Below are 21,889 nucleotides of genomic sequence, written 5' to 3' on the forward strand. Positions count from 1 at the left end.
GTACAGTACGTGCACATAGAAGTTGTCAAACTTGAATGTAAAATGTTGAATGGAAAATACATGTGCGTGTACAGCTCACGCCTTCTTTTGTCACATTTTGTCCAAGACTGTTTTGATTGGATTTCAATTTAATCATTTATTTACATCATGGTTATTTGTGTTATAACGTTCATAGTATCACAACCCGTGGTTTTGAATAAACAATAGATTTCCCCAGACTGATTGGTTTACAGGCACAAATTATGTTTCTGACAGACTTCGACTAAACCAACAAATACACAGGTGCCTGCAAGCGCTTTTATGTGGTTGTGATTTCTGGTTTGATTTTCTGGATGAATCAGTGAGTAGCCACCGTTTTCCAGGAGTACGTTTGTGCGAATTGTTTGCTTGTTTTTCTTACCCCTGAAATTGTAAAGAATCAGTTGTAATTTTTTTCCATTGTCACTGCTACACTGTGCATTTGTTTTTGGATGTCATGTTTCATTGAGTTGTGGCTATTTACCAGTAGCATTAATACCTTGTACACATTTTGACACCGATCACCTATACTGAGTAGATTTTAAAGCAGGCTACTGAGAGTTTATACTCATCCAGTTTATACATTTCCCGCACCAAGGAATCAAACCTGTTTGTGTTGCTGATCTCCCATCTCAGAATCAGATTGAGAAGAACCCAGGGGTGTACCTGAACACTGAGCAGCCTCCTTGCATGAAGTTCCTGGTGACAGAGGGAGACATCAGGAAGCAAGAGGAGCGGGTGCGAGAGATCAGGCAGAGACTGCGCAAGGTGCTAGAGGGTGACCTCAAACAGATACAAGGTACCTAGCAGGGTTCCCAGCCAGTCTTGGTCGGGGTGGGGAAAGTTGTGGGAGGAGCATCGGGAACCGAAGGGAAACAAGTGTAGGAGATCGGGCAGGGCACATGCTAGGTTGGGGTGGAGGATGACCTCAAAGAGATAGAGGGTACATGTACCTACATTGTACCATAGCAGGGTTCGTAGCCAGTCTCCCATCAAGATGGATAAAATTGTGGGGGGGGGAGCATCGGGAAGCAATAAAAGGAACAGAGGTCAGGCAGAGACTGTAAGGTACTGCAGGGTGAATTCAAACAGATACAAGGTACATGTACCTAAAGGGGTTTTGAGGCAGTTTTCTTGAGGGTGGAGGAATAGTGAGAAGATGAAGCCAGAAGGGCTCGATTCAGGCAGTTTGGGGATGAAGGGGCTGGAGACACTGGTGGAAATCCAAATAAATACAGATCACATCTTGTCATATGCTGTGTTTTTCTCCAGTCCGTGGAGAACCAATGGATTTCTACCCTTGAAATTGTACATAGTTTTAACTCTTCTCCCAATACTGAATTGGAAGTAAGCAATGGAGAAAATAGTCTCTGAATTGTACAAATAGTGTGTATGTGTATAATTGCTGTGTTTAAACATTATTTTGAGACATGATGCAGAATTTAAGGAAATATGTCAATGCACTTAGTGGTACTGTGGGGCAGTTTCTGAATTTTCATTGAATATTCATGATGATGCTTGAAATTAATATTAATTATGTCTACAAAGTATGAGGGAAATGAATTAGGTTAAAAAGAAACTGATGTGCGTGTGGCATTCACCTCCATTGTCACTGCAACCCCAAATGAATTTGCCTTCAAACAAAATTGTATACAATGTATTTCTTTGTTGTGGAGGGTTTACTAGCTTCTGCACTAGGCTGTCACATACATGTAGCCTGTGAGTGATGCTCGCGCATGATCAAAGGGATGACTCACTCTGAGCGTGCGATGACTCTAACCTGCGTATCACGTAGTGCTCCTCATTATCCTCTACGCTCTGTGGGTTTCTGTTCACGTCTGTTTGCACTGGACATTGATCCGTGCACTGCCATCAAGCATGCACACGCAGTGGCAGCGCATGCTCGCTGGTGCACAAAGACTTAGACGAAGACTTGGACATAATTCTGTGACTCATCCCCCTTGAAGATATTCCTTTCTCATGCTTTTTTTTTACTCGGTGAGTCACGATGAATCGTCATTGAATGTGAGAAACAGACGGCAGGGCACGCTGTAACAACGCTTGATCTGCTGGATCAAAAAAAAAAAGTCACCAATGAGCATTCTGTGCATTCATGAGGTCCACCTATTAATTTAAACATTTATTTTTCTCCCCATAAAAGAATTCTGATACAGGCAACTGTTTTTACCATGTGCTTGACGTTTTTAGACCGGGTCCGGCCGATTAAAACACTCCATACTGCTTTAGTAAGCCTGTGTGTACAGATGGGCTTCAGAAGAGGTGGATTGCAATTCTGAATATAACAAGTGGCGTAATTAATCAACCCAAAGAGGAATACAAATTAATCATTAATTTTACTGCAATGAATGGCAGTGGAGGTGCCATTTTGCCGTGCCAAGGGGAAAAAATTGAAATCCGTTTCTTTTTTTTTTTCTTGCTAAGGTTGATCCTTATCCTGAGGAAAAACAACAAAGATTGGTTTGAAATTGATATCCCTGGGGCGGATGTTACTTGTTTGACAATGTACATGTACAAGTATATCCTCAAAATAAGGGATTTTTTTTTAATAAGGGGTGGGATACGCACGTCAGAGGCAGTTGAACTCTGGCTGGGAGCCTGTTTACAGATCTCTGAAAGGAAATGTTCATAAACGTGCAGGATATTGGCTGGCGGTTCAGGGCTTTGTTGGCCCTCTGCCAACATTCATCAACCACCGATCCTATCCCTGAAAGTTTGTGAACTCTGGCAGGGCCCGTGCCTGGGGGCCGGCTTGGCACATGTACACAGCCATGTCATCGTGGCAAGGAGGGGAATTTTCTATTTCATTGTGACTCACGTTTTTAGCCAAAATAGAAAGAGCAGTGTTTATCCAACATAAACACAGCGGAATTTCCTCTTTTGGAAGAGCGTTTTACAGGTACGCATATTTGTAGGCCTACAGCAAGCCGTCCGTGTACAGATGTTTAGAATTAAAATAGATACAGTCATGTTTCAATACATACGATGAATTGCCAGGGACTAAACGTTCCCAACAATTTCACTTGAGCCGACGCAAGGCATTTCATGGGCAACAAACATTGTCCTGGAACACTTGTCCAGTGGGCTGCATCCCAATAAAATGGTCTTGGATTTTGGTGCATGTGATAAGCAGCCTTCTTTTTTTCTTTTTGGGAGAAACAGGGAAGCATAAACCTGTGCAGTTTACCCGGTTTCGGGAAGGGTGAAAGTCCCCAGTGGAGAGAGAAGTGGGCTTGTTCGTATTTTCGTTGTCTTTCCTTCAGTTTATATCACACTGTTTATGCTTTGACTCTCTCTCGTCTGTGAATGTATTTCCTTGACAGATATACATGTATATCAGTCATTTAGTAATTGAATATGTTATTCCCAGTGTTAGGAAATAGAATTGAATAAACTCTCAGACACTGAACAATTTAATCACTGACCAATCACATAGAGCAACAAAGTACAGAACTTTTGCGCAGCATAGAGAGTATTTGCCTAGCCCCCCCCCACAGATTACCGCCTATTAAATATGGTGCACTTTGCTGGGAACCGGTTCTTGTATACATGTACGTAGCTGGTTTTTGTTGAGCAAGTACGGTAAATGTGTCAAGTAATATCTTCCTGCTGACCCAGCTCTGGAGTATCGCGCCCAGATTTTTCAACAGGAACCCTTACTGATAACAACACAGTCCAACAACTGACAAACCCAGAGCTTGCTTTATGCAGCAGAGGGTCTATCATTTCACTGCTCTGGTCAAAGAAAAATCAAACAGAAATCACCAGATGCTGGCTTTTACCACACACCACAGCTTCAGCCTTGGGTTTAGTAACAGTCTAGTTTCTTCAGTTTAGGATGTGTTGTTGAAAGCCCCAGCAGGTGAATAATCAACACAATAAATGCAATTAAAAATAGACAGGAATCTTCCCGTGCAACTTGTGGCCAGGAAGTGTTGGATCACAGAGGGTCAGATGAAGTGCTAGAAAAGGTTTGGCGTAGAAGCCACACAGACGCAAACAAGATATTGCTGGTCGGGAAACTGTAATTTCACACATCCTTGTTTTTTTCATCATCGTGGGTATTCACAGCTTGTGTGAACTGGGACATCTTCACAGTCATTTCTGTGTACTGGTATGCAAGTAGAAACAACGCAATATGTGTGGATTAGTACCTAGGGAGAGCTTGTCTTGAACAGAATAAGACCCTTTTTTCATTGTGGCTGGCATTTTGGTAATAGTACATTGTTAGCTTCGGATTCATTGGATTGTGAGGTAACTGTAAAAAAGGGTTGGGCATGGATGAAATATCAGACCGTTTGAATCTAAACACTTTGTATAACTTTGCACTTAAAGACTTTTCTCCGGTATAGAAAGTATCACAAAAGCTACACTCCTTGTCCAATTCCACCCTTTATTCCACAACATTGCCACCAGCACCCCTAAGGGGCTCACTTTTGTTCCCCTCTAAGTCTGATTTCCATGTTTAGTCTTGGCTCTGTACCTGCATGACTGGCAATGACTACGCTCAGCTGTTTGGTACTGAAATTAAAGTCTGCTGCTGGGACATTTTGAGTCTTGCAGTTGTTTCCACAAAAAAATGGAATGTGCTACCCATAAGTTCGAATGACTTTAAAAAGTTGTCTCCGTGTTTGAAATTTGCACAGAAATTCAGAACTTTATGTATGTACATGTAACGTGTAAGCCACGTATCTAATCTTGTGAGGTCTTGGTTTTGGTCAGCCCTCAGACAAGAGCCACATCCAGTACCTATTGCAATCAAATCTGTTTCTAGCAACAGGCATGGGTAATTACCGGAAGAAGTTGGCCTTCCTGTGGTGTCGATACATGTACAGGTTGGGTGTTCAGGAATTTTCTATTTTAAATTAAAGCCCACATCCAGTCATTGAAAGGCCGCACTAATTACCTGGAAAACTGTCTGACAAGTGGAGTAGTTTGGAGGGATTGTTATTCCCTGTCTGATGCCAAAGCAAGGAATTTACGTAGTGTTACATATTTGGAATAATGACGTTTTAAAGAAAATTCCTAGAGAATAATCCCTTCGGGGGGCGGGGGACTTATTTTGTATAATATCAACCTCACAGTGATTGCGGATTTCTGGTTTTTAGCCTGCCTAGGGTGGCCCTACTTCTGAAATGATATAAGAATGAAGTCATGATGAGATACAGTGAACAATTTTTACCTTATCAAAGTCGGGCTATCATGGTGCTACGCACGCAATGTACTCATTTCTGAAATGTTCAAAACTTCAAATGTTGCCTGTTTGTCTGAGGTGTCCGTCTACTCTCTGTTTCACCTTGAGCGATCAGTTTTGATAAAAAGTGTGGCACCTTCCAAAAATATTGGCAATCATGTAGGCTGGGAGCAGCAGTGTCGGGGATCAAGACTACAAAACTCCTAGCACAACTACTGTGTAGCAACTACTAATACCTCAGAAACAAGCCACTTAAATTGTACAGCCTGCTGCACTTTGCTAGACTTTGACCAAGAATAGTATGTTTGGCTTTTTTAATACAAAAATTAGGAGGTGTATTCCACAGGGAAACAAACTATTTTTATCACTCTGCTTGGAAGGTATGTAAACAGTTTGACTTAAATGACCCTAACCTAATCATCTTATTTGTCTCTGTCAAAGCGTAAATATTTATTTGATGGTAGCAGTTAACCAGCACAGAGGGTACCAGCTATTGTTGCAGGCAGTGTTTGGTAGACGCCAAGATCAAAGATGAAGTAATGAACAGGAATGGCCCAGAGATGTTGTAATTATTAACAACATGAACGACATTCGCAGCTGGTTTCCCCTTTTGACTCGTGAATCTTGAACTGTCAGTGTACAGCGACCTCCTTCCTTCCACAAGGGATGTTGTAGCATGTGGCTCCAGTTGACATCCGTCTGGCACGTTTTTCGTCAGCTTGTTTCGTTTGTGATTGCGCTCTACTAGCCAGAAATGGTTCTGGATAGACAGGCAGAATGTAGGTGGGGTTATGAACAGGGATGTGGTTAATCTCGGCACACAACTTTCTCTGTTTGTCAGCTCCATTCTTCACCTCACCCCCTCCCCCTTTTCCAATTTGCTGGCAACATGAAATGTGATCTTGAGAGGCCCGGTGAAGCTCGAAATGACTGTCTTATAGATGTGGGTCACAAGAATGCGTTGGAAAATGAAAGAATTTGTAATGTGACTAGAATCTGTACAATCCACATCAGCATTTCTGTTTCACAAGAAATGTGGCACTGCTACAGTGCTTGATTCAAGAATCTTTCACTGTGAAAATGTGATGCAATTTGCCCTGCGTTGAGTGCCAGATTGAGCAAAAAGATCAAAATGTTAGTGAGAAAAAGGGTAGTACAACAAACATTTTCTACAACTGTTGCATAAAATGAGACAAGTTTGCCCACATTTTAGGAGAGAATCAACGCGGTTCGGTAATCTGTGTGCCCAACAGTGGGATGGTTCACCTGGTACTCAATATTGGGCAGAAAATCAGCCCGTGTTTTGACAGTGTTGTTGCCATTTGTGCTTGGTGACCAGCTGTAATATTTGGGGCTAAATTACAGCAACACCTGTAATTGGAGTTCAACAGTTATAGTTAAACATCAGGTTTTCTTTCTTTTTTTTTAGAATTTAATTTTCCTTTGAAACTGTTATTTAGGGGACAAAGATGATAAGAGGTGCTTTCTGGAAACATACTTGAAAAAGGGAAGTCTATGCAGATTTTTCTTTCACTGGGGGAGGGGGAATAGCCCCTCCCCTTCCTCCACCCCACCCCCACTGTATAGTACCACCAGTGACCCTTTTCAAACCCTCTGATAAGTGTACAGAATCATCTATCCAACAGTGACACTGGTCAATCTGGCTCCATTGTGCCTGTGCTGTGACCCTCATATCTTTAATTAAACAACGGCACCTATCCATTGTACCCAGATCAGGAGATACATGTATACGTAGCTCTGGTGCCCTTCAGTTCTTTTGTCCCGTTGCTTCCTCCTTTTGTTTCATCATGTCTGCCCTCTGAAGCTGGAGATCTCCATCTGCAGACTTTGGGAGAAGAAAAAAAAAGTTTAGGTCAAGTTGTCACCACCTCCCAAACAATCTCCCAATAATTAATTGGTCGTGTACACACACACACACACACACCCAGGTTGATAAGGCCTGAGATAGGCTCTTTCACCTTGAGCTGTTCTTTGTGAACACTACCTTCATGAGTTAGACAGCTATTATCTGCAGAGGGTAAATGTAGGACCTTGTGAGGTCAATCAAAGAGCAAGGAAACAGGCTAGGTGGATGGTTTGGAAGGGGCATCTGTGTACATGCAGGCCTCCTTATTTACATATTTTGTTTTCTGGGCAGTTCATAAACCTATACCTTTCCAGTTGTCGTTGCTTATGGGTAACACCGCCCTCTGCCTCATGAGACCCAGACTCAGAAACCATACAAGGTTCTAGCCAAATGAGTTGACTGGGTGTGCTGTGGACCTCCAAGAAGGGATTTTAAGCACCCCATTTTGCAGATGCAAATGTATGCCAAAGTAGGAAGCTCAGATGTCCACTATTTCAAATTTATGACAGGTATCCGTTTTCAAGATCCATTGATTCTTTAGTAGTGCACAGCCTCCCCTCTCAAGAAACATACTGTGAAGAGGATGTGCTTCCGAGACTTGCCTGAGAAGGGAAAAACTGTCACACGGCCCTGTGTTTGCTCTTCTGCTTGGCCAGGGGCAGACCCAGGAATTTCCTGTTGGGCCACATGATTATTCCATTTAAATAGCTAGGGGACACAACAAAACGTTCGAGCGTTAAAAAAAAAAATATTTTTTTAAAATTATTGTGTGTTTTTGTTTGTCTTTTCATTGCCTTACCTTTCTTTTTTAACGCAAGAAGTGCATCTCCAGTACTGCCATGGGAATGCATGTAAACAGTGCGTGAGTGCTGCAATTGGGCAAGCAGTGGCAGCCGGGCTTTAACTGTGGCATGCACAAAGCTTCCTTCAGTGTGGTCACATGGCCACCATAAAGAGTGAAGAGTGCAAGCGTGCAGGCTAATGCAAGCATGCAGGCTACATTTGGGCCATGATAGCAATCAGGCTTGCTTCTGGAAGCCAGGATTTGTTTAGGCTACGGGTGGTGGTTGCGACTAGTCAATTACAGTGGCAGCAAGCACGCGTGCGTCCTCGCGCAAAAAAAGACAAAGTATGCTTTGCAGAAAGGGCTCATAATTGAAGTCTCACGTTCTTTTTACACTCTTTGTCAGTGATTTGGCAGCGGTCTTTTTCGATCGGCCCTTCAAAAACTTGTGGTTAAGCAGATGTAGTAGTGTGGGCATTTTGAGTTACGGAGGTCTTTTTGTTCATAAAAGCCTATTTTTGCACGAATAAAGAATGTCTTCGAGATAAGTGGAGTTTCGAGTTAATCGACTTAGAGTTAAAGAGAGTTTACTGTAGAAATAATCTTAGTTCTTGTGATCCTTCTTTCAGCTGAGTTGGAGGAATCAGAAGAGGAGGAGGGTTCAGAGTGATCAAACCCCGCCCACAACAGGAAAACCATCAATCAATCAACCTGTAGCTCCGCCCAGTGTCATTGGTACACTAGTTCACCAAAGCTCTGTGCACCAGACTTTGAATATGTATGCATTGACCTGTGTGACTCCGCCAACTTGTTCCCTGGCAGTTGTTCTACACCAGACTGGATGGTGTGCGCTGTTTACAGACATTGAATATTTTTTGTTCAGCCAAGTGTATGGCTCTACCTACTGGCTATTAAGCACCTGCCCCATACCAGACTCCGTCTAGCATAAGTCCCTCCCATGAGTGTTGGAGTTGCTCCACCCACTGCCACCACCCACCAGTTGTGCAGGAAGCAAGCATCACTTAAGCGTCTCCCACATGGGTCAAACATGTATTTAACTGGCTGGATAAAATTACAGTAACCGCCTCCCAGAGTGTGCCAGACTGGCACTTCCAGCTCTGCCCATCAAATTTGACTGCAGGTGAATTAATAGTTTCTGTCCAGTCGTTGATTTAAATTGGCTGTCACAGTACCTTCAGAATGTGTTTCATCCGTGTCAAGCAGCCAGGGGGCAGCTCTGCCTTGGTGAGGAAGGCCCAGTTATGATATGCATGTAAATGCACCTGTACAATAGCTGACTGCATAGACGCTCCTGAACATTAATGTCAACCGATTAACTCCACGCCTACAGTATGATAGTTGTGCGCCTTATTCTTAATCACCTGATTTCCTTGTGTCAGTTTACCTCCCTTGGTTGGCATCACAATTTTCTTTGAAATTGTCCCACTGCTGGGTATTTCTGTGTCTTTTGTAACTGGCTTTCAAGTTTTTATTGATGTTTAATGCTGAACCCACCTGCGCACGTCTTGGTTAATGTGCCGTAGTGTCAGTAACAGAAATTGCCCTCCCTTCAGCTTCGCTGTAGAACATGAAGGGCCATTCTTCCATTGCTTTGCTTTTAAAACTCAGTAACTGCTTACAGAGTTACAGAGCTGTTCAAAGGAACACATTCAAAGGTAGAAGTAAGGTCCAAACTCCACAGATGGTATTTCATTTTTCAGATGTACACCATTCCAAAGACCAAAGGAATTATAGTCTGTTGACGAAGGAAGTAGTATCGTTGAAATTTCTGTGAAAGCATTACAAATTGCTTGAACAGTCATAACCAAGGCTTTGTTGGGTTGTTTTTCATTGGTTTAATTAATTGTTTTGGGAAAGCTTGTCTACATCATCATCACAATTCTTGCCTAGTTGAAAATAGCCAAAGGAAGTCACCTGTGGGAAACAACGGAAGGAACGCCTTGTATTAACTGCCAGTATGTGCTCCGGTACACTGAGGAATGTCCCAGATTGCAGAGAAATTCCTGTGTAACCACAGTTGGAGGTATTATTCAGAAAAAAAAAACCAACAATCAAGGACCAGTTGGTGTCATCTGGCATAGTGTTTGCCCCGTACTGGGATAGTTCCTGAGTGCACCTTGATCTTGTACTGAGATTCGCCTGTAGGCGATGCACCTTTAAGCCAGCTTGTAAACCTATCCCCCTTGCAACTCATGTTTTCCCAGTTACTCAAATATTGTAGATCCCCCCCCCATCTGCCGGGGTACTAGTGCGTGAGCATTTCATTAATGGAAGCATTCCCGCAGCACACAGAACAGTGGGCAAGAGCCAGGATTGGATCCACGCCTCTCCAGGCACGGTCTGCATAACTGTGTAGGATCAGAATGAAGAATAACAGCAGCAGCTAGCACCTTCATGCTATGGAAAAAACAAGTGCAGTTTGCCTTCACTTACACTGCGAGGATCCGAGACAACACATTTTGACACTCATTCCACCACTAGATGTTTTTCATTTTTCCCCAAGCCCGTTAGAGATATAATCAAAGACACAGACTTTCTTCATAACACATATTGTGTGCCCCAATGTTCCTTTTTTTTTAAATGAGTCTATTTTCTTATTAATGCTGCACAGCATGTTTACGTCCCATACAGAAATTTATCTGAAGTAAGCAGGCATTTGTCGGAGAGTGAGTTACCGAAGCTTCTCCATATGTTGTAAGGAGAGTTCTCATCCTTAGCAATCATTGATGGAATTAAATCGATTTGGAAGGTGGCTGTCATCTGGTACTCGCATACATACATTGAATCACTGATACAAAGCCTTCCTTCCTACTCTGCAAGTCTTCATAACATCGTACTACCTACTCCCCATATTCCCCCCCCCAAAAAAGAAAGGAACTCAGCGGTAAATGGGACATAAATATCACAATTAAAAAAAAGTATAACATTGTTGACCCAGCCTTACCAAATGAGTCTGAAGACATTAAGGTCAGTTTAGAATTAATGACCATTAAAATAAATTTACACAATGTACATGTATAAAAGCCAAAACCCTTAAACGTCTTTTACGTGCATAATGTTCATTTTAATCAGAAAGCCAAACAGAGTGGTACTTCAAACCAAAGATCTGTTTGCTTTCATTAGTTTACTAATGCACACTAACACGAAATTGCTTGGAAAAAAATGTCCTCAAAACCCTTTTTTGTGGGATCTTTTTACATTTGTGTATATTTCAACACAAGTTCGTTCTGACTGATCAACTGAATTTGAATAGTCGTCCGTTTCCAAGATTCAATAGGATGGAGCAATTCCCAACTGACTGGGCGAAATCCAGGTCAGCCTTCGCTAATCGCGGTGCAGCAATTGCAGGACTGCATCTTTATTGCTTGGTTTCTTGCACTCAGGCTTGAGAAGCAGGAAATGTAATCGCGTTATGAACTGTCCTGTAAAGTGTGGAGAGTCCAAGGAAGTACATGAACATGTATGAAGTGTACAAGTTGTATTCTGTGATCAGTCATTGTAAATCTGGCATTTTCCCCCTCTGCACAAGGTGGAAGTCTTTTTGCAGAGCAGTTTTTTCTCTCTTAATTTATGAAGAGAGCTTTTAAATAAGGACAAGCCTGTAAATAGATTCTTCTAATGCTTCGTTGTACTGGAATATTCAACATAACTTTTGTACATTTTCACATGGTGTCCAAGCTTTCCCCGTAATTGTTTTTACTGGACCACAAGCTAGACAAATAAAAGAATAAGAGTTTTACACAAGTCAGCGTCTGACACTGATTTATTGGTTGAGGTTTGGTTTGTCTTCTTTGTTCGTGGAAACTGAAAGTGTATGTTGATTTCTTGCCAAGTGAAAGCTACCAAAGAAAGAGAACAATGTGTCCTTGTTCCATTCTTTCACTCTCGGACTGAAAAGGACAATGTACATGTACTTATAAATTCAGATTTATTGAATGGTGTCCGATCTCCAAGATAAATATACGTGAAATGTCGGCAGTGACTGCTGTGAAAGCAAATTTTCACGTTGTAGGGTGACGGTAATTGTACATGTATATGTACATGTACTTGATCATGTGTGACTGGGTTTGTTCTGCAGCAACAGGCACGGAGTATACTGAAGCCTGCAGGAGCTCCTTGGAAACCCAGATGTAAAATCTGAGTTTGTGATGGAATGACTTGTAGATGTTGCTGCACGTTCCCCTCTCCCACAAGATTCCCCTCTAACTTGCCCCACCCCATCGCCACCCTAATACCTCCCAACCACCGTCAAATTCAATAACACAGGTCTGCCCTTTCTGAAGAGGTCAAAGCTGGGGGGGGGGTCACTGCTGGGGGATACAGAGAGTTCATAGCACCAGTCCTCGGTGGTCTATTGTTGATCTGTCTGGGGCTGAGAGGAGGAAGTTGTAATTTTGTGGAGACAGCCCGTCCAGTGCACCGCACCCTTTCACAGGAGTGTGAGTGGCCTCTTAAAATTAAAGCTGAAAACAGCTAGCAAAGGGCTGAAATGTAGAAAGTTGCCATACTTTTGTGCAGACCAGGTGTACAGGAAAGCTGGAATTCAGGGTCAACATCTGCACAAAAAAGCTGAAATCAGCTAAAAAGCTGAATTCTCACACCCCTGCTTTCAGCACAAAAAGGTATCTCACAGTGGGTGGATTGGACGGGTTGGCTTACACTCCACACCCTTCCGTTGGACCAGTAGCTATAGCAACAAAAAGAGACAACTGAATTTCCTCTTCTGTAACGTCATACAATTGGTGGTTGGTTTGCGTGACCACTTGTGTACACGTATGTATGTGAAATGACTTGTTTGTATGTACATGTACATGCAGTAACCGTCCCCCACAGCCTTTGAAAAATGCAGACCTCCAACACTTCCACCAATCCCCTTTGAAAAATTCAGGAATTGGCACTGCTGAGGTCCACCTACTCAAAAGCAGCCATCAAATCATCCAAACATCAACTTTGTCAATTTTGTTAACCTTATTTTCAATTTTTGTTGTGCTGTATCAGTTTCTATTTTGGAGCCATTTTATTTTCTATGCTGACGCAGTTTCCATATTCATGAGCAAAATTGTGATGTCATTCTAGGCACTGAGCCTCAGGGTTGGATTGCTTTGTGCTTGTTTCATATCGTGTTGTAAATTTCTGTTTCTTTGGCAATTTATTGATGCATAAGTAAGCCAGTAAGCAATCTTCTCTCCAAAATTTGCGCATGGAACATGTAAACTGAGCAATGTCATCCCTGATTTTTATTACACCAACAGCGCCCTCACTTGTTCGGACAAGCTTGGAGTTTTATCATTCAAAGAGGGAACTTTTCAATACCCTTCAACCAAAACTGATTTCAAACAGTTGTTATGTCAGACAAGAAAATAAAGATGCACAAAATCCGCGTCAAAGAAATATTCATGGCATGGATCCTTTAATATTGTAGGCGACATTTGGGTGGAAATTTCATAACCTGCTTGTCTTCACCCGTGAATTGGAACAGGAAGGTTCGTTCACCTAACAGATAATAACATGCAGTGATGCTGCGTGCCTGCAGTCTGACAGTGCAAAATTGCACGACATGATCTCAGTGCTGGCATTTGATATTCCGACAGCACTCAAGACGAGCGCGAGAGTGCATGGTGAGGGTACAACTGTGAATCGTCATCCAGGGAAATTTAAACTCGATCCTTGTGCGCAGAAACTTTGTTCAAAGAACATCCAGAGTAGTTTCACCTCGTATCCCATGACGAAAAAAAAATGAGAAATGTGACGTGGCGTTTCTCAAATAAAAAATTGAACGGTGATATGCCAATAAAATGTGCAGTCTTTTGCCTGAGTCAAATGTATTGATATTTCAACATTTTGAGTCCCTCTGGTCACAATTCTGAATATGCAGAGCACAGCACAGGATATTATAATACCCCTCCCTCGTGTGGTTTTACATAGGAGTAATTAAGAAGCCAGATTTACAGGGATTCATAGCCAAATTTCAATTCTTGGTATTGCATGCTGTTTTCACATTACGTGCTTACCGGTACTTCTATAAATGTATATGACATCTAAACCTAGTAAGCCAGAAAGACTGATATGCTGTCCTCCATGGAACAGCACCTGTCCTATCAGCAGTCAGCACCAAATACCAGAAATTGGCAGACAGATCTGCTCCATTATTGCTACATTTCTCCACAGGAGCACACCTGAAATTTACTTTCAACCCGAGTTCACTTTCATCCATTAATGCACCCCCAGCTAGACCAGGCCCCCCCCAGCTGTCATCAGTACCTGGTGAAGGACGCTTCATCTGCTTCTGATATCAACACCGTTGTCTCTCTTGGAATAACCTGCTACGGCAATAAGCATCCATGGTATTAATGTCAGCTGATCAGTACGTCATACTAAGCAAAGAAGACAGCCCTAGTTTTTCTCTAGCTGTTCACTGTACTGGCATCATTTTGCCAGTGGCTGACGGCTTCTTGACTCTGAGGCTGCTCAGTCAGGTTTCAGAATCGAACCCTCAGGGATAGGAAAGTTGAAGGGTATAGCATGAATGTGGGGGCAGCGTTGCAGTCGACTCCCTTTTTGAGGCCACAAGCAAACAGTTATATGAGATGAGGTTGTAGGACTCCCATTGGAGTACCCAGACTGCCTGTTGGCTCATTGAAGACTAGGTGTGGGCACATACATTTGCATAATTTATTATCCATACCCATGTCATTTGCATATCCAAACCCTAATGTATCTTTTGCAAGCCCTTATGCTCGTAACATATCAGTGTCTAGATTGTCAACTTGAATTCCTGCTGTGCCACGTCATATTTTGCTGTTTGTTGGACTTGGACAAGGACTCCTCCACAGCACTGTGTTTGAGGACCTAACTTGTCCACTTCAGATGAGCAGAGTAGATAATATTGGTTCATGTAGGTTTCTATTGCATTGCCAGCACCGTAAATTGATTTAATTATTGAGAGAATAAACATTTACAAGGCTGGTCTTTAATATAATGCCCAAGCTGAATGCAAGAGACATTTTGGCTCTGGCATTATCAGCGGCCACTCTCCTGAACTGGTCTTAAACGATGTTTTCAGGCCAAGCATGTGTATTTATTCTCATTCAAAAATACCTTTTGAGTCACTAAGTCCAAACAAATTTTTAAAAATTGGCACATTTCCAATGATTCTGTTTAGCAATTTTATTGTAGTGTATTTTCAAACACCCTGTAGCCATGATAATTTCATGGTATGTTCCTCTCGTGAGTAGTCATAAACAATCTCCCGTAATATGTCACGCACAGTTGGCGTATAAGTCTGCCTGGGCTGTATCAACCTTTAAGACTGGCCACATGATAAACTCTCGACCAATGAGAATGGCTAAACTGTCTCAGGTATTCATGAGGAATATTTTCACTGCTACATGTCTGTGCTTTTTCCTGAACATCTCTTTTCATTTTTTGGAGGTCAACTGACTACACGGCCATTCTAGAGAAGTAAAAAAAAAATGGCCAATGGCAAAAAACTCTGTGATTGATGGGATGTTAATTAACATCATCCTTTTTTAAGCATGTGTAAATCAAAGAGTCAAAAAACCACTTCTGAAAGAAACGGAAGCATCAAGACCATAGAGGCTACACAAAGACACAAGATGGGTCAAGCAAATGAATACTGCAAATTGATGTGCAGAATTTGTGGTCAGTGACTTGCACACTGACACCTGATACAACACTAACATTGTTAATTGATTCAAGTCTCAAACCACCATCATCAAATTTACACCTGGACTACCCAAGCCCCCATTAAAATTCATTAACAATGGGTTCTTGGCATGACCAAGTGTAATGTGGGGTGCCTATGGAAAACAAAGAGCAAAGATTCTTGTCAATATTTATGAAGTTCCCCACACCGGTTAATGGACACATTGGTTTGTGGGTGAGTTGTAATGCATCTGGTTTGTTGTCAAGGGAGGTATAGCAAAAGCAAGTAATACTAGGATTTTTGTTGTTGCTAAGTAAACACATTATATCAAATAACACAAGCTAAATGCCTTACGTGCATTTGGCTTGAAGTTTCAGTATGTCAGGCGTAGGGAAGGGGGGGGGACACTGGGTGAGTTTGGTCCTAGATTCAAACAATGCAAAGCATGTTTAATATTAATTTTCTTCTTCACTTTATTGGGGGGGATGCAGGCCTCCAACTAGGATCATTCCCCCTCCCATTTAAATGTACCAGTCGAGAGTTTGACTTTGTCAAGCCTCTAAATTTGGACATTAATTTGTCTTCCTGTGTGACAACAAGATGGAGACGTGTAGTATGGCTCCATCTATACTCAAAATAACTTGGATACATCTAAATGGTTTTGAAGGCTCTCCTGTGAAGAATTTCTGTCCAAGGCCATTTTATTTTTGGCACACCCCAACCCCAAAAGTAGAAATACCCCTCTACACGTACATGCCCCCCCCCATCCCTGCAGGTTTAAAAAAAACCCACCTAACCTGTCAAACCACTTAAACTAAAGACTTAATTACATGTGATTGAGGGATTACGTAAGTGCATGCAGTATCCCCGTTCAATTTCAGCTGAGTCAGCTCGAACCAATCCAGACTTTGATACCCCGGCACCATTAAGTTTGATGAAGCTTCAGTCGGTCAGGTGGGCTCAGGTGCGCTGACAAGCGGAGAAGTGAAAAGACAAACCTCCTGAGATGAGGTAGTCATGGCGAGGTGTCGCTCCACACAAAGCCAGCCCCAGATGCATTTACGCGAGTTTTGACTGTCGGCACCAAGGACGTATCTCGGTATTATATTCGTTCTCGGGCTGCAGATTCTGTCACCTCTCTCTAGCACTCTCTCTGGATTGTCTGGGCTTTTCAGTATGCTGAACTTTAAAAACAAGAGATCAATGGTGCGTTTGGGGGGACAACGCTAGTGACCTAAGGAGAGTAGGGTACAAGGGGGCAGAGCCACCGGTGGTAGAATGATTTTCGAAGTGGGGGCTTAGTTGTAAGACAAACAGGTATCAGCCATTAATAGGCCTATTCATTAAGTCCCACCCTATTAAAAAGTAGGGGATGCCCCCCCCCTTCTGCTTCCAGCAGGCAGGACCCTCTATTTGACATCTGTGAATCTGATCTCCCCCCCTTGATTTTACAGCCCAATGATAGGCAAACCCCAAAAGCAAGTTGTGTCAAGCAGTAAAAAACAGTACTGACCCTGTGTGCTACCGAAACTGAAAGTAAGACGTTGCTGGAGGAGGCTGCATGATAATGCTGACTATCTGGTGTCCACCTTTTTAACATTTTGAAGATGATTTATACCAGGAAAAAGTCCGAGGAGTTGGGAAATATGGTGCCTGTCCCTCATGCCACAACAATTATGACATTTAGTCCAAACATCAAGGAGCAAGGACTTTTTACCCATTTCACACACACTTGACGGAACTCAGAGCAAAGCTGCGGGATCCAGGGTCTGTTTTAGGCCTGCATCAGCGTGTGGTCTCTCTCCCATCCCATGAAATCCAAACCAACTCGTGGTGTGAGACATCTCCAGTGTTAATGTTGCTTCTTGGCTGTATGTACATGTACCTCGGATGCATAGTGCATCAACATGCACCATACATGTCATACAGCCAGCCTCTGGAACCCAACGGCATTGTCAAGAGACAGTCTGGCAGAATTCATTATTCAGAGCTTGGTGCCCACTGACAAGATGTTATCAAGCTCAGATTTGCTTTCAGCTTGAAGAAAGAATTCCAACCAATCTGAAATATGTCCTTGGCAGAACTAGGGCATTCTAATTATTATTTTACTTACATTTGCATGTTGCTATATTAATAATGGAATACTGTTCAGGAAGAGAGCATAAAACCAGCATTTGGATTGGATTTCAAGATACTTCCTGTATTATGATACACGTGTATCTGAAAGTGAAACTTGCATAAAGGTATGATGTATGTGAATACAGTATTTGAGTCATCTTGTGTATTTATAATGTGCATCAGCAAATCACATTGCAACTTCTACCTTGCATTCTGCATGAAACAACAGGTGTCTTAACAGCTTCAAAAGTATCTACTGTTCACACAGACTTTGTAATCACTTCCATTATTTGTTTTCACGCAAACCTTTACCCAGGTCAAGACAGAATGTAATAACGCCAACCTTTCAGTATCTCCCGCCAAAATTGTCCTTTGATGGTACAAATCAACCGTGGGCCTTACAGCTGTTGGTCGCGTCCCATCCAGCTGTCTGGCATGAATTGCCCCAACACAGTGTATTCATTTGTCTATGGATAGTCAACAACTATTATTTGCACACATCAGTGCATTTTCGAGGTCTCGTTTGAACAGGCAGCCCGTAATCACAGAAATAATATTTGTTGCTTTGGTGGTCACACATGTTTTTCTAGTTTGTTTTTTCCACCAATCAATGATAGCAACATGAAGGTGACCAAGAAGATTGCAGTCCTTTGTCTTTCGGGGCTGTTAGTTTTGAAGGGGGGCAATTTTGAGACAAAGTGACCTGCAAAAGGTTCTGAGGAAGGTCATTTACATTGCACCACAGTAAGTCAATAAACATGTCCTGGGTTGACAAACAGACTGGACCTCTGAAAACCAATGCTACTGCTGGTTGCTTCTGGAAGTTCTGAACACTAAAACAGTGAGAGTGTCTAGGTTACACTCAACTAAAATCACCACACTGGCAGCATAATTCTTGTGTTAAGAGGGCCGCTAAGAACCAAATAGCTGTTTATCCAAGCAATGTTGCTTTACAATGTCTCAGGAGATTCCATTCAAAGACAGCTAGTCCGCTATTCTTGAAAAAACTTGTAGTTCTGCTGATGTGTTTCTTGGTAGTTCTCACCAACATTTCGTTGTACCCTTAAAAAGAGAAACCATTCCAAACTGCCAAGAGAGACAATTTGAAGGCTGTTTATTCCCTTAGTTTACATGGGCTCAATCATTTTGACCTGACCAACTTCCGTTGATGTTATTTTCATCTGTATCACATAACAACTTAACAGCCAAAAGGAACCGCATGCAGGTGTACAATATTATTAAAAACTGTGTTTAGCCTAACAACAGTAACAAGGATGCATCCTTTTGGTATATTTTTTCTAACACAGTAGTTAATTTGTGAGAATTCATCAATGATTGTTTTTGTTTCTAATTTTAATCTGGGGTCTCAATGCCGTCTACTTTAATACAAGTGAAAACTAGTGGGTGAAAAACCAACTGAAGTGGACTCAATGAACAACTCCAGTCTCTATTGGCAACAAAGGCCAGCACTCCATCCAAGACTAATTCTATACCTACATTATCCAATCCTTTGTGCAACAATTCAGTTCTTGCATGGGACTGCGGCTATTTTTCCAACTTGAAAAGACGCAGGCAGAGTCAATAGACGTGCAGAACTTGTCTGAGAGTTGAAGGTCGGGGAAACGGTGGGATTGGCAAAGACTTTTTTTCCGCGGTTGTTTGGTGTGAATGGCTGATGATTGGCACGCTGATAGGAGGTCGGCTAATGTGAACGTGGGCTTGGCCTGGGGTGCTGTGTGGGCTGCACTGTTCCTTGTCCTCCAGCCCTCGGTAGATGGGCTCATTATTAGTTCTTGGTAGAATCGCACCTTTTGTTGTCGGCATGTGGAATTCCACTTATTAACCTTGATACTTGAACTTGAACTGATTTCCTGTGGTGTTTTCTGATAGCCGAGATCTGTTGGGGGCCAACGGCTTTCCTCCCACTCAATTTTTTGTTAAGGAAAAGTCCTGTGGAACTGAAATTTCAGAAAAATAAGGTTTCCACATCTGGCCCTTCATACTCTTTTTTTTTTTTCCAGGGTGACTTTTTGGGTCACTATATTTGGGTATGTTGGATATATTGTGAAAAAGTATATTACCTTAAACCTGCGATCAGTATTTTCTAGTTTTTGTGAGGTGCTTCTGTTTTCATCATTTTAATTGTTTTGAATTCTCTTATCTTCCAGACTCCGAGAGATATGGTTCCAGATTTAATATTATTGTTTTTAATTTCAGTTTGTGTGTTTCAATCTGTCAATTAATCCTTTTAAAGTTTTTAATCAATTCTTTTATAAGGATTTATATTTATGTACCTGCTACAGTATGTAATGTGTTGACCCAATGGCAGAAGACCATTAATTTTCTTAGATTCCAAAATGCATGAAGTTTTTATGTTGACAGAGATTTCAGAGACGGATGCGCACTACCAGAGTGTTATGATAGAAGATATCTTTTAGTGGAATCCATATTTTGAAGAAATATTTTATCGGCTTATTTCTATCATTTTAAAGAAAACTGTTAGATTATACATAAAAAGATTGTCATCAAATTATATTTATGTCCTTTGTTTAGAAATATGTAGATGTACTTATATGAAAAGGGATACATCCCCCTGCCCCTCCCCCCCCAAAAAAAAAACAAAGTTGAAAAGGCCAGCAAGGATGCTGCCATACAGTTGTGTAGGGAGCTTGTTAATTTCCTTGCTTTATGGGTGGGTTTGGCCACTTAATCCTAATACATTTGACCTTTTCCAGGCTGGGTCTCAAACCGAGTGCACCAATGTGACTTCATCACACTGTGTTGTAATCAAACCAATGAATCCCAACCATGCAATGTTCACAGGTCACAGAATGTTTTGGCTGATGAAATTTCACAATGATGGGGTTACATGAGCGTGGCATTCAATTACTGAACTGCTTAAAATATTGATGACAAGTCTTCCTTTATCTGCCCAACAGGGTTTGGTTTACTGCACAGCCCTGTGGCCTGTTTGTCATCAACAAAGGCTTGCTTCCACAATAATGGCACACTGCCTAAGCACTAGACTTGCTTCAAGTCTATGAACTGCAGCTGCTGTATTCATTAACATAGCTTTCAGAAATTCCATTGCCATTACGCTATGGCCGCACTTCTCCTAAAATCAAGTTTTAATCCTGATTTGCTGCCGGTACTGAAATAAATACTTTCTGGGTCAGAGACAGATTTTCTTTCCTTTTCAAGCCTTTTTAGGAATAATTGTTTACATGGGTATTGGACCCACATGGCATTGGAGACTAGATCGAGTTTAGTTCAAGGTAGGCATTGAAGGAATGAGTGATGACTTTTAAAAGCCACTGACTTGAATGCCTAGGCTGCTCTTATGTAACCAACTACTGAATACAAAAAGCTCAGTCAGAGGTTTGAAGGTTCAGCATGTACCAACAGTGTAATAAATCCTTGTTATGACCAACTTGTTAAAATACATTAGAAATACTCACTCCTTAACTGTATCATTCAGGAATGCTACGGTAACGAAATCTGTGACCTCTAGGGCAACAGGAAAGTAAAGTTCCTGGTTGCAGTTATAAATGAGTTTGGTTGCTCACTTACTGGGAATTCAACAATATTCTTCAAATACACAAACTTGTATTTCACCATGGGAACTGTTATTTGGGAAATTTGAACTGAACGGACAACTTTGATTCCATCATGTTGGCGAGGTTAAGCCTCGCTTGAGGTCAAGTTGATTCACAAACGTCGGAAAGGAAGTACATGTATATGCAAGTCATCTTTGATTCTTTGTTTATTGGGAGTAGGATAAATAAATGATCTTTGTTGTGGGACTTGCAAACTCTGTGGCAAGTCGCAGCATTTTTTTAGGGGGGGGCAATATGAATGAAATCTTAAAACATTGTACACTGGAATTAGGGCCCATGGGTGGTGCATCAGATCATGCCTTTGGAACGTGGGTTATACAAGTCCATTGAACATGACTAAGGATGCTGCCGTGATACAAGATGACAAAGCCATTTCAAATGCAAATTTTTTCCAACTATCTCAGAGAAGGCAAACAGTTTTGATCCTTTTACAAACACTTATTCATTCAAAATGATAAAACAAAATAAAATCATTAAAATGTAGATTGATCACTGGAAAATGCACTGCACATACCAGTTAGACATGTATGAATTGCAAGGTAACAACATCAAGATCGGCCGGCTGACTGATATCAAGCCACAGCTC

At 41.8% G+C, this 21,889-nt stretch overlaps 1 protein-coding gene across 1 annotated transcript in view; it reads left to right on the top strand.

Annotated features, from left to right (window-relative positions):
• The window catches only part of LOC110987077 (methyl-CpG-binding domain protein 2-like), a 31,573-nt gene extending 19,927 nt beyond the window's left edge, over positions 1–11,646 (top strand). The window contains exons 6-7 of the mRNA XM_022249500.2: positions 655–817; positions 8,511–11,646. Of these exons, the coding sequence (XP_022105192.1) occupies positions 655–817; positions 8,511–8,551 (204 nt within the window). The 3' untranslated portion in view covers positions 8,552–11,646. The remainder of the gene's footprint in view (positions 1–654; positions 818–8,510) is intronic.
• The last annotated feature ends 10,243 nt before the right edge of the window (positions 11,647–21,889 follow it).

This window comes from Acanthaster planci, linkage group LG05, assembly GCF_054643075.1.
Source record: "Acanthaster planci isolate LZ-2023a linkage group LG05, COTS_SCS, whole genome shotgun sequence".
Taxonomy (NCBI): Eukaryota; Metazoa; Echinodermata; class Asteroidea; order Valvatida; family Acanthasteridae; genus Acanthaster; species Acanthaster planci.